Below are 13,276 nucleotides of genomic sequence, written 5' to 3' on the forward strand. Positions count from 1 at the left end.
CTACGGAGGGAGGGGGACAAGGCACGTGAGAGGCTTTCCTTCAGGTTACACTGTGCAAAACAAACCATAAACTACTGCACCCAAAATGGAATAGCGCAGCTAAACGGCACGATGTGAGGGTCACCACCCTGGGGTCCTCGCCTCCTACTCACATCATAAATCCACACGTGTTGAATTAGCCAGACTAGTCGCAGCCACAATATGGTGGCGGGCACTGGATCCGTGTGCACAGCGGACGTTTGCAGGTTAATAGTGTTCCAAACCTGCCTGATGCCGGCACTTAGACCCCAGCAGCGGAGAGGAAATTAAGGAGGTATTCCCAAGAGCCTGTCCCAATAGGTAGTAAGTCTAATATTAATATTAGCAAATATCTCCACTTAGAAATGTAGCATAGTTTTTCTGATTTGCTGTCTCTTTCCTCATGAGCAGGCATTGCAGGACCTTAGGTATCCATGGTTACGACCACGGATATAGTGGCAGTTAGCTAGTTGCTAGTGGTTGTAACCATGGATACCTAAGGTCCTGCAATGCCTGCTCATGAGGAAAGAAACATAGCGAATCAGAAAAACTATATTTTTAATTGGAGGAATTTGCTACTACTACTATACTCCTCCTCCACCTCCTACTACTACTATCCACTACTATCCTCCTCCTACTACTACTACCACCACCATCTACTACTATCCTCCTCCTCCTACTACTACTACTATCCTCCCCCTACTATCCTCTTACTACTACCCTCCTCCTCCTACTACTCTCCTGATACTACTACTACCCTCCTCCTCCTACTATCCTCCTCCTACTACTACTACTATCCTCCTCCTCCTATCCTCCTCCTCCTCCTACTACTACCCTCCTCCTCCTACTATCCTCCTCCTACTACTACCATCATCCTCCTACTACTACCACCCTCCTACTACTATCCTCCTACTACTCCCCTCCTCCTACTCCTACTCCTACTACCCTCCTCCTCCTACTACCCTCCTCCTCCTACCCTCCTCCTACTACTACCACCATCCTCCTACTACTACTACCCTCCTCCTCCTACTACCCTCCTACTACTACTACCCTCCTCCTCCTACTACTACCACCATCCTCCTCCTACTACTACCCTCCTCCTACTACTATCCTCCTCCTACTATCCTCCTCCTACTACTACTATCCTCCTCCTACTACTACTACTATCCTCCTCCTCCTCCTCCTACTATCCTCCTCCTCCTACTATCCTCCTCCTACTACTACCCTCCTCCTACTATCCTGATACTACTACTATCCTCCTCCTCCTACCACTATCCTCCTACTACTACTATCCTCCTCCTCCTACCCTCCTCCTACTACTACCACCCTCTTCCTCCTACCACTCTCCTCCTCCTACTATCCTCCTCCTCCCCTCCTCCTCCTACTACTACTACCCTCCTCCTCCTTTTACTACTATCCTCCTCCTCCTACTATCCTCCTCCTCCTATCCTCCTCCTGCTACTACCCTCCTCCTCCTACTATCCTCCTCCTTCTCCGCTCCTCCTACTACTACTATCCTCCTCCTACCCTCCTCCTACTACTACCCTCCTACTACTACCCTCCTACTACTACTATCCTCCTCCTCCTCCTACTATCCTCCTCCTACTATCCTCCTCCTACTATCCTCCTCCTACTATCCTCCTCCTATCCTCCTACCCTCCTCCTACTATCCTCCTCCTGCTACTACCCTCCTCCTCCTACTATCCTCCTCCTCCCCTCCTCCTCCTACCACTATCATCCTCCTACCACTATCATCCTCCTCCTCCTCCCCCTACTACTCTCTTACTATCCTCCTCCTACTACTATCCTCCTCCTACTACTAGTATCCTCCTCCTCCCCTCCTACAATCCTCCTCCTACTATCCTCCTCCTCCTACTATCATCCTCCTACCCTCCTCCTACTACTACTATCCTCCTCCTCCTACTACTACTACTATCCTCCTCCTACTACTACTATCCTCCTCCTACTACTACTACTACTATCACTACTACTACTATCCTCCTCCTGCTACTACCCTCCTCCTACTACTACTCTCCTACTACTACTACTATCCTCCTCCTGCTACTACCCTCCTCCTACTACTACCCTCCTCCTACTACTACTATCACTACTACTACTATCCTCCTCCTGCTACTACCCTCCTCCTACTACTACCCTTCTACTACTACTACCCTCCTCCTACTACTAATATCCTCCTACTACCCTCCTCCTCCTACTACTACTACTATCCTCCTCCTACTACTATCCTCCTCCTCCTACTACTACCCTCCTCCTGCTACTACTACTATCCTCCTCCTACTACTACCCTCCTCCTACTACTACCCTCCTCCTGCTACTACTACTATCCTCCTCCTACTATTACCCTCCTCCTACTACTACCCTCCTCCTACTACCCTCCTCCTACTACTACTACTACTACCCTCCTCCTCCTACTACTACTGTCCTCATACTACTACTACCCTCCTCCTACTATCCTCCTCCTACTACTAATATCCTCCTACTACTACTATCCTCCTACTATCCTCCTCCTACTACTACTACTATCCTCCTCCTACTACTACTACTATCCTCCTCCTACTATCCTCCTCCTCCTCCTACCCTCCTCCTGCTACTACTACTATCCTCCTCCTATTACCCTCCTCCTACTACTACCCTCCTCCTACTACTATCCTCCTACTACTACTACCCTCCTCCTCCTACTACTGTCCTCATACTACTACTACCCTCCTCCTACTATCCTCCTCCTACTACTATTACCCTCCTACTACTACTACTATCCTCCTCCTACCCTCCTCCTACTACTACTGTCCTCCTCCTCCTACTACTGTCCTCATACTACTACTACCCTCCTCCTACTACTACTACTACTATCCTCCTACTACTACTACTACTATCCTCCTACTACTACTACTACTATCCTCCTACTACTACTATCCTCCTACTACTACTACTACTATCCTCCTCCTACTACTACTACTATCCTCCTACTACTACTACTACTATCCTCCTACTACTACTACTACTATCCTCCTACTACTACTATCCTCCTACTACTACTACTACTATCCTCCTACTACTACTACTATCCTCCTACTACTATCCTCCTACTACTACTACTACTATCCTCCTACTACTACTACTACTACTATCCTCCTACTACTACTACTACTATCCTCCTACTACTACTACTATCCTCCTACTACTCCTCCTACTATCCTCCTACTACTACTATCCTCCTCCTACTACTATCCTCCTCCTACTACTATTACCCTCCTACTACTACTACTATCCTCCTCCTACCCTCCTCCTACTACTACTGTCCTCCTCCTCCTACTACTGTCCTCATACTACTACTACCCTCCTCCTACTACTATCCTCCTACTACTACTACTACTACTATCCTCCTACTACTACTACTACTATCCTACTACTACTACTACTACTATCCTCCTCCTACTACTACTACTATCCTCCTACTACTACTACTACTATCCTCCTCCTACTACTACTACTATCCTCCTACTACTACTACTACCCTCCTACTACTACTATCCTCCTACTACTACTACTACTATCCTCCTACTACTACTACTATCCTCCTACTACTATCCTCCTACTACTACTACTACTATCCTCCTACTACTACTACTACTATCCTCCTACTACTACTACTATCCTCCTACTACTCCTCCTACTATCCTCCTACTACTACTATCCTCCTCCTACTACTATCCTCCTACTACTACTACTATCCTCCTACTACTACTACTACTATCCTCCTACTACTACTACTACTATCCTCCTACTACTACTACTACTATCCTCCTACTACTACTACTACTATCCTCCTACTACTACTATCCTCCTCCTACTCCTCCTACTATCCTCCTCCTACTACTATCCTCCTCCTACTATCCTCCGCCTACTACTATCCTCCGCCTACTACTATCCTCCGCCTACTACTATCCTCCGCCTACTACTATCCTCCGCCTACTACTATCCTCCGCCTACTACTATCCTCCGCCTACTACTATCCTCCGCCTACTACTATCCTCCGCCTACTACTATCCTCCGCCTACTCCACTTTATATATTTTGGGATAGGATCTCGGAGAGGGGAGTACCTCTCTAACTTTATTCCTTCTGGTAGCGTTCTAGCCTCAGTAACGGGATGGCGCTGGCACAGTCTCCGCTCAGTGTGTAGAGAGCGGTGGTTGTCACCGCGCCTCCGGCAATGACTGACAGCTGCGCATTAGGGCCGGGTGTCAAGTAATGGGAGCGCGGTATATTAGCACTCCACATTTAGTAACGACATTACTAATCTTCAACACATGAACCTTCTTTGGCGGCTGGTGAAAACGGTACAGAACCCCAGGAGGAAGCAATAATGTACGTGGTAACGTGTTGTCCGCTTCCTTTTTTTTTTTTCTTTGCTTGTCCAATACTATACGTGTAGAATGGGTCTTTACTTTATAGATTTGATCCATTCTTCTTTCTCCTCTGGAGTTGGGGCAGAGATTTTGTAGACATTATGGTTGCCTTCAACTACTCTCCCATCAGCCTCCGTTTTGCACGCTTTAATTAGCTGTCCCTTGTTGTTTGGTATATAAAGCTCAAAGCAGTTCTGTAACAGAAGGAGAAAATTACTTTGTCAACATATTGGTACCAATCAGGTTATTATTTGGGTTGTTTTTTTTTTTGGAACATGTGCGGGTTTTTGTTTTTCAATAGATCATCGACATATTACAATTCATCTGCCCTTCCAAAAAGGTCCTTTTTTGCAGACTAATTGATATTAGCATTTTACATTTCATTGAAGGTCCACAGGGATCTTCAGAGCGTGGTCATGCCCTCTCCTGCATGCTTATCAAAGCTAAGCTGCACTGCAATCCGACTGTGAGATCAATGAGGATGGAGTGTGGCGGGCGGCTGTACAGTTAGGCAGGGTCATTAGGTGCATTTGCAGCTAGTATCAGTGTGATCATCTTCCTCCTGTAGACATTTCAGAGCCGAGATGTGCTGCAACCTGCCAGTCATATCAATGAGGATGGAGTGTGGCGGGTGGCTGTACTGTTAGGCAGGGTCAGTAGGTGAATCTGCAGCTTGTATCAATGTGATCAAACTGTGATCATCTCCCTCCTGCTGACACTGCACAGCTGAGCTGTGCTGCAATCTGGCAGTCATATCAATGAGGATGGAGAGTGGCGGGCAGCTGTACTGTAGGGCAGGGTCATTAGGTGCATCTGCAGCTAGTATCAGTGTGATCATCTTCCTCCTGTAGACATTTCAGAGCTGAGATGTGCTGCAACCTGCCAGTCATATCAATGAGGATGGAGAGTGGCGGGCGGCTGTACTGTTAGGCAGGGTTAGTAGGTGCATCTGCAGCTTGTATCAATGTGATCAAAGTGTGATCATCTCCCTCCTGCTGACACTGCACAGCTGAGCTGCAATCTGGCAGTCATATCAATGAGGATGGAGAGTGGCGGGCGGCTGTACTGTTAGGCAGGGTTAGTAGGTGCATCTGCAGCTTGTATCAATGTGATCAAAGTGTGATCATCTCCCTCCTGCTGACACTGCACAGCTGAGCTGTGCTGCAATCTGGCAGTCATATCAATGAGGATGGAGTGTGGCGGGCGGCTGTAAGGTTTGACAGGGTCATTAGGTGCATCTGCAGCTGGAATCTGTAGGATCAGAGCATGATCATCTCCCTCCTGCCGACACTGCACAGCTGAAATGCACAAATGGATCCAGCACAGAAAAGAAACTGGCCGATACGTGAAACCACAACGTACCGGTTTCCTGGGATCTTCAACTTCTCGAATGCTGAGGTTCTCCAGAGGGATGATACCTCTGGGCTCTTTATCCTGAGTAACAAGAATGGGGCAGAATTTAGCTGAAATTAAAACGATATATTGCATAGACAGGACATGGGATGAGCTTACCGTGGTGTACTCAAAATAATACAGACAGTTGTCAGTGAGGATGAACCAGCGCCTCTTCCATGTTTTCACCCGGCCACCTGGAAAAAGGGGGAGTGGGAATTATTGGAGAGGACTTCAGTCTTTGCAAATCTTAGTGGGGAGCCAAGCAGACGTCACACAGCCGTCCAAAGAAAACCACAGAAACACCATAGGAACGTCTACGGTCAATGATGGAGGTGCAAGGAAGGCCTCATTCAGACGTCCCATTTTCACAGACAGAACATGTACCCATTATATTCAATGTGGATGATTACATGACTGTTTTGCAGACACAGACACGTTCATTTTTAATGTCTCTTGGTATTTGACATTTTTTGCATCGAATTCTTAAAAATGGCGCACTCCGTTCTTGAACTTGGCGCAAAATAAAAAAATGCTCTTTATTTTGGTCTTTTACCGATATCCTTTGAATAGTGACATGGTTTTTTTCTAAAAATGCTCCAAACTGGAGTAATGTATGCCAAAAAATAAAAATAAAATAAAACAATTCTGACTTATCAAATGTTGCACTTCATAAATATGTGTAAGGATAATATTAAAGAGCAATGATGGATCGTGAAAACCACGAACACATTAATGCCATCGGTATGCAATCTGTGTGCGGTCGGTTTTAAAATGGTAAAAAAATAGAAATAAAATAGATGAAGCTTAGCAATTTTTTTTTTAATTTAGCTATGAGAAAATTGATGACAAAAATGGACACTGATGAAAATTATAAAAAGGACCCATTTTCTATAGGTACAGGAAAAACAAAAACGGACGTCTGAATGAGGTCTAAAAAGCCCCAATATCTGATTGGAAATCCTAGGAGAAAACGAACATCGTGGAATGAGATGTGAACACTTATTTTAGTCATTTGCTGTCAATGAATTAAGATTCTGAGATTTGAAATTAGTCCACATGGAAGCAAATAAAAAAACAAAAAACACATGAGTGTGAGAACTAAAGGGGAGCCATCACCAAAACTAAGCACATGGTATTCCCAGCTATATGGGGTTGTCCTAAATGGGACCACGCTGCTAGTGGGGTGCATGTGAAAAAGTCCCATTTTGCTGACAGGAAGCACAGGCATGGCCCCAGGGAAGGGCAGTAATGCAGTTTTTCGCATTCACTTGTGTGCACGAGACCTTACTGACATTTCATTATATAGAAGCAGATATTTAGTCTGGAGATTACATTATATAAAGGACTAGCAGACCCCCCCCCAGAGCTGCCCTGTGTTACTGCAGCCGGTGACTACCATTACATCAGGATACACCCTGCCATTTAGGGACATTTATAGGGAATGTCATCAGAAAACTACCCAAAGTAATATATAAAAAAAAAAAAAGGTTTGTGTTACCTGTCATTTTAATCCTGCCTCTGATGATTGTGAGAATGCTGAAAACTCTTCCTGGAAGGACAGGAAGTACGAGTCTAAAATAGCCCCATTGGCCAGTGTGAAAATGGCCTTACACTATAAAATTTAATAGGGTTCTAGAAGGAAAACATAACCCTGGAGGATCGAAAATACGATCTCTCCTTTACCAGAAAGCATGCCTCCTCTTTGCAGCACAGTAGATGTGACTGGGGGACCCTAACTGACTGTGTCCATGTGCTCCAATAGGGCACAGACATGGGTCACCCTGACGTTTGAACCTATAGAATGGCACAGAAGTGGTTTTTCAGCTATTGACAATCTATTTTTACGACGTATAGTTCCTATTAACAACCCTAAGTAGGGGTCTAAGAGACATCCGTCACTTGAAAAAGCACTCCCATCAACGTTTTTATCCTCTTCATAGCACTGCGCACTTACAATTGCTCAATTTACCTTTCTACCCAATTAATTCTTCTCTTTTCTCTGCTCTATGTAGAAACAGGAGGTCTCTTTTCCCTGCAGAGATCATTCCCCTCTTCACCTCCTGTTTCTACATAAAGCTTAGAGGGATTAGCTAGCCAGTTGAGGTCCTAGACAAAACAATTAACTGGGTAGAAAAGCAAAATGAGCAATTGTAAGTAAACAGTGCTGTATAATACGACAACTGCAATATATTACGAAGATAAAAAGGTTGATGGGAGGAGGAGGGCTTCTTTATTAACATGAAGGTCCAGAGAGCTCATCATCTAAGTAGGCCAACTGCTCGTGTGAACGCCGCAATTATCGATTTTCACTGTGGAAGGTGCCACTCGGACATTACAGGCTTAGTTGAAACGATAGACCCCCGTCAGGCACATAAAATAAAACATGTGATCATCCGATGATTGCTGCACGCACAGATCTTCTAAACACACAACTATGATGACGGAAGAAGAAATGCCGAGCTCTACCTACCTCCTGGGGAGTTATTGTGAGAAGACGAGAGCAAATGTCATCAGCGGCCGAGTACACAAGGTACAGAAGAATAAAAAAAGAAAAAGCGGGGGACAAAGAAAGAGGGATACACGATGAGGAGAGGGAGAGAGGGCAGGCAGGCGGGCGAGTCAGGAGAAAGAGAAAAGGAAAAATAAGTTACATAAACGGAAGGTGGAAATCAAGGCACATACAAATCCTCTAGGCACAGTCAGCACTACAGCAAGGAACCTGGCGAAGAGCCCGCCGTGGGGACCAGGCAAGGAGCGCATGTATCGCCAGGCCCCGGAGAAGAGGATCCTCCGCCATATGTCACACACTGCGTGCACATCGGAGGTCCAGGCTGGAAGGACGGGCCCTAGCAATACCTACGCATATTGGAATCCATACACTGACGGTTTTGGTTTTATGGGAACAATCTTCACGTCTGTGCCCCCCTCCCATCAGCTTGTGCTATACGCAGCCCCTGCACAGAATAGAACATTATTACGCGTAGGGGTCGGATCTGACAAATTAGGAAATCTGTCTTTAATCTGCCCCAATTCACACTCCATGCATGTGATCGGCTTCCCACAGTCCATGCTACATATACATAAAATTTGGGGTGAATTTCTCAAGTTACTCCACTATGTGATCGAAGCAGGGCAGCTCAAACTGAAAATCCGCTGCAGAAAGTAGAGTCTGCCGCCAGTTTAACAAAACGCCACAGACCAAAATTACAATAAGAAGTCAGGTAAATGTGATTTCATTTTTTATTAGGTTATAACTTATCCTATGTTCCCAATACATTTATGTACCCACCAGAGGAAGCGCTACCTCCCAGGACGCCATTATCCCCCAGGGCCGCATACGCACCACGCTGCGGTAAGACTACACAGATTTGGAAAGAGGACTGCATTTCAGGTTACGTGGCTCCAGAGGAACGGGGCAGGAGGGCAATAGAGGACGCCGGAGAGCACAGAGGAGCAGAGCGGACACAGTTAATTGTCTTACCCAATTTAAGAAGCCAGCCTTCTCGGTCAGGATTGAAGAAGGTGTGAGTCAGGTCGTTCCCATCGTCTTCTGGGATCTTAAATGGCTCATTTCTGATACTATCATACAAGTTCTATATAAAAAATAAATAAATATAATAGTAATACTACAGTGGAAGCCTCAAAAATCAGTGTAAAAGGGTAGACCACCTTTGTGGTCCATTTTTTTTTTAACACTTAAATACAAGTATTTGGGGTTAAAAATTATTTTGTGCGATTTGGTGTAATTAAAAACTTAGCACCATTTACCTTCTATAGCCTCTGTGCTGCACTGTCTATTACTGGCTGCAGAATGAGCAAACTGAAAATCCATCAGAGAGCCTATTCATTCAGATTTATTAAGAAATGCATTGCATCTGCAAAAGGAGGACAACCCCCTTGATGAATGACAGTTCTGGACAAGTGCATTTTATTGTAAGTGTAATTAAAGGGACGAGCCGGGCTGCATGATTGCGGTCAGGTATATTTTCAGAGAAAGCACAGCTTGAAAATCCGCCTGGGAACCATAGGGAGAGGCGACACTAGTCCGGTGCTGCCCCCTGCTGGCTTCTCCTTGCACCGCTCCAGCTGATTGACAGGTCCCTCCGGTGTGTACATAGGGAGACACCTAACCACTACCTGGAGAGGATTGGGGAGAAGCCGGCAAGGGCCCCGGACTGATCAGATCTCTCCTTTTAGAGCTTCAAACTAGGGTTTATCTGAAACGCCTCAACGTTTCCGCGTTAAGCCCATCTGTAATAGCGGAGTCAGGCCCAGATCCGTGCTGCGGTTGGTTTGCGGCAGCGTGAATCTAGTAACAGGATCCCTTTCCATATTTCGGTAAGACTTAACAGTTAACGAGTCTTACCCGAAGCAGTTCCTCGGGAAGGTCACCTCCGTCATTAATGCCCCTGTTCATAGAGATGAATCTTTCCACGCTGGGTTTGTCTCGAACATTGGGATTATGCAGACTAGTGTTCAACATGATGACCGCAAAAGACAAGACGTAGCAGGTGTCTGTGCAGGAAACAAGCAAAAACACAGCAAATAAATAATCGAGTATTTAACTAATCAGGTCAGCGCTGTGCGGTGATTATCACACGCTTTGTTATCACACATTGCTACGGGTCTATTATAATTGACTAGTAGACTAAAGGAATGGTAGTAATACATAGAGCAACCCTGGTCACACCCGGCAATATGGCCAACATCATGTCAGGGTAAGAAGACCTTTCACCACATTTTTCATGCTGAACTGGACACAGGACATAATTCGCCTCTCAGTTGTGGAGATATTAGCAAAGTATTTGGCATTTACTGAGTTAACATCCACTTGGATTAAAAAAGAAAAAGGTACCAGACAATTTTCACTGGGGCGTGTCCTACTTCTCCCTGTATGATGATGACCAACCATAATGAGACAGCAAAAATCAGGAGTAAAAGAACATGCCCCCATCCTAGCTTAGAGCAGGTTTCTCAGTCTGAGGTCTATTGATCTTCTGGGCTGACCTCCTGCATTAGTTAGTGTGGGGAGAGAAACTGTGCAACCGAGTTTAGCTGTGTCACATTACAAGCCCTTCTATCAGAGCGCATGATTACAGCTCAGGTAATTCATACTTGCTCTCCAGGGACAGCAGACTTTCACTATGTCTCACACAGGAGTAACCTGCCTGTTCTGCTCTACTCCTGTGTGAGACATAACACTGCAGAGTGATTACAAGATGATCAGAGAATACACAAATGTGATTTCTGAAACATCTCCAGATGGGGCTGTACAATTACTAGTGCTGTCAGACAGATGCCTACTATCTAACACAGCTGGCACCTGCAGGGTATGAGCCTGCACCACACATGGGGACCAAACAGCACGTAATAGCATGTGCAATATGTGCAGATGGTTAAAAGACAGATACTGAAATATTTTTTCTATTTTCTGTACAGGATTTCAGCGTCGGCCATCATGTCTGAACAGCCATTACCAGAACATGAAAGATCTTCTCTACAGCAGTTTCAGCAGACTTTGGAGGTGAATACTTATATTTACTTTTTTCCTCAATATATTTTTTTTTATATAGAAAAGCAAGTCAAAAGTCCATCCATCATCCATCCATACCTGTGGACTGAAACACCCCTGGATTACACATACAATATCTTTGAGCAAAAGCCTCCATCATGCGGTCAATCTTCTGAGCTTCTCCCGGCAGACGAAAACTCCACAGAAATTGCCTGAACATATGAAAGAAAAAACAAAAGCAAAATGAAATTCTGCCACATTTGCTGCAGACATTAAGATAAGATATTAATTGTGCACAGGGGGTCTCAAATGTATTTGAAAATAGGTTGTCTGAAAAGTAAAAAAACAAACAAAATGTGTTGGGCAGGAGTAGCAGAACATATAACTATCTGCACATACTTGCACAAACCCACATCTGAAGAGGAAAGGCGAGCCTGCTGCACTATACGTGTAGGGTGCGATCAGTACGCGCCATCAGGCGGCCACTGCGGCCTTCACTGCTTCCTGAATAAGACTTTTGCTTATGCTGTGGTCCGATGACCGCTTCCTCTTTCACACAAACGTTCCCGTTTCTTTGCACAGGGCTAACAATAAGAAGCAGCTCCGTGGCTCGGCGGCAACATATGAGCTTTAATAATGGCAGTCACTGACCTGAGCGCTTGGACAAGGTTTAAATCTGTAAATTCATGGAGATCCACGAAGGCGTGAAGAACAGAAATATTAAAATCCTCCCTAAAAAGCATAAAAAGAGAAAGTTTTAAACAGATGCAAAGCAGTGCTAACATAAGAATATGGGGGTGATAGATGAAGAATTAGCAGGGGAAATCTGTGCTGACCATTAGGTGCACAATCAGATTTGCAGAAGACAATATATTTATGCTGACTGTCGAAAGCCTTGGTCAAGTCGACAAAAGGTAATGAAAAGGTTCCTACGTTACTCCTGGCACTTTTCCTGGAGGTGATGCGCCGTAAACACCATATCTGCCATCCCACGTTCAGCACAGAAGCCACATTGGCTTTCAGGTAGTAGAGTTTGCTCAAGGTGGTGGAGGAGGCGGTTGAGCAAGAGGTGGGCCAGAATCTTCCCAGCAGTGGACAGAAGGGAGATGACTCAATGGCCGTCACAAGATTGAAAGTTGCCTTTTTTCCTTGTAGATGTGGATTATGCTGGATGTGGATTATCTTTAAACTGTTGTGGAACCTGTTCCTTTTCCCATATGGACTGGAGTAGTTTAGTCATCATATGTATCAGGATAGAGCTCCTGCCTTGTATAACTCGGCAGGTATAGGATCGTTTCCAGGAGCTTTGTCACAGGAGAATGGTTTTACCGCCTTCCTGACTTCATTTTCACTGGGAAGAACAGCAAGGTCCTTGTTAATTTCTACATGCGACAGGCGAGCAATAGCCTCGTCGTTTGTAATGGCAGAACAATTAAGGACACTGCTGAAGTGCTCAACCCACCGTTCCAGAATCTGTTTCTTTTCTGTCAGCAGCTTGGTTCTATCCACGTTGAGGAGAGATAAGGAGTTGGATGATTGGGGTCCATATACAGCCTTTAGCACATCATAGAAGCGCTTGAGGTCACCACACATGGCTCTCAATCAAAGTCCATCCTATCCCACTTCCTGGCAATGAAGTAGTCAATGATGCCAGTGCCTCAAGTGTGGGTGCATCCACAATGTCTTCTTGACAGTGGGTAGACGGAACAGCGTGTTGGTGATGAGAAGGTCATGTGTGGCACACGTCTTGAGGACCAGAAGGCCATTGCTGTTACACTTTGCCAATGCAGTATCTCCTAAGGACTCCTCAGTTTTGATAGTCTGTTCCCACTCTAGCATTAAAGTTTCTGAGTATAATGAGCTTTTCTGACTGTGGGAATACCGAGATAAATGTGTCAAGTTCATCATAGAACTTATCCTTA

The 13,276-nt window shown here is 45.2% G+C and overlaps 1 protein-coding gene across 1 annotated transcript in view; it reads right to left on the reverse strand.

The window, feature by feature from the left end:
• Positions 1 to 13,276, reverse strand: part of CYTH2 (cytohesin 2) — a 31,262-nt gene that overhangs the window by 3,361 nt on the left and 14,625 nt on the right. The window contains exons 5-11 of the mRNA XM_077259520.1: positions 12,006 to 12,086; positions 11,454 to 11,566; positions 10,209 to 10,357; positions 9,324 to 9,435; positions 5,960 to 6,036; positions 5,810 to 5,881; positions 4,487 to 4,641 (exon numbers count right to left, since the gene is read on the reverse strand). Coding sequence (XP_077115635.1) covers positions 4,487 to 4,641; positions 5,810 to 5,881; positions 5,960 to 6,036; positions 9,324 to 9,435; positions 10,209 to 10,357; positions 11,454 to 11,566; positions 12,006 to 12,086 — 759 coding nt within the window. The remainder of the gene's footprint in view (positions 1 to 4,486; positions 4,642 to 5,809; positions 5,882 to 5,959; positions 6,037 to 9,323; positions 9,436 to 10,208; positions 10,358 to 11,453; positions 11,567 to 12,005; positions 12,087 to 13,276) is intronic.

The sequence above is a fragment of the Ranitomeya variabilis genome, chromosome 4 (assembly GCF_051348905.1).
Source record: "Ranitomeya variabilis isolate aRanVar5 chromosome 4, aRanVar5.hap1, whole genome shotgun sequence".
NCBI classification, from domain to species: Eukaryota; Metazoa; Chordata; class Amphibia; order Anura; family Dendrobatidae; genus Ranitomeya; species Ranitomeya variabilis.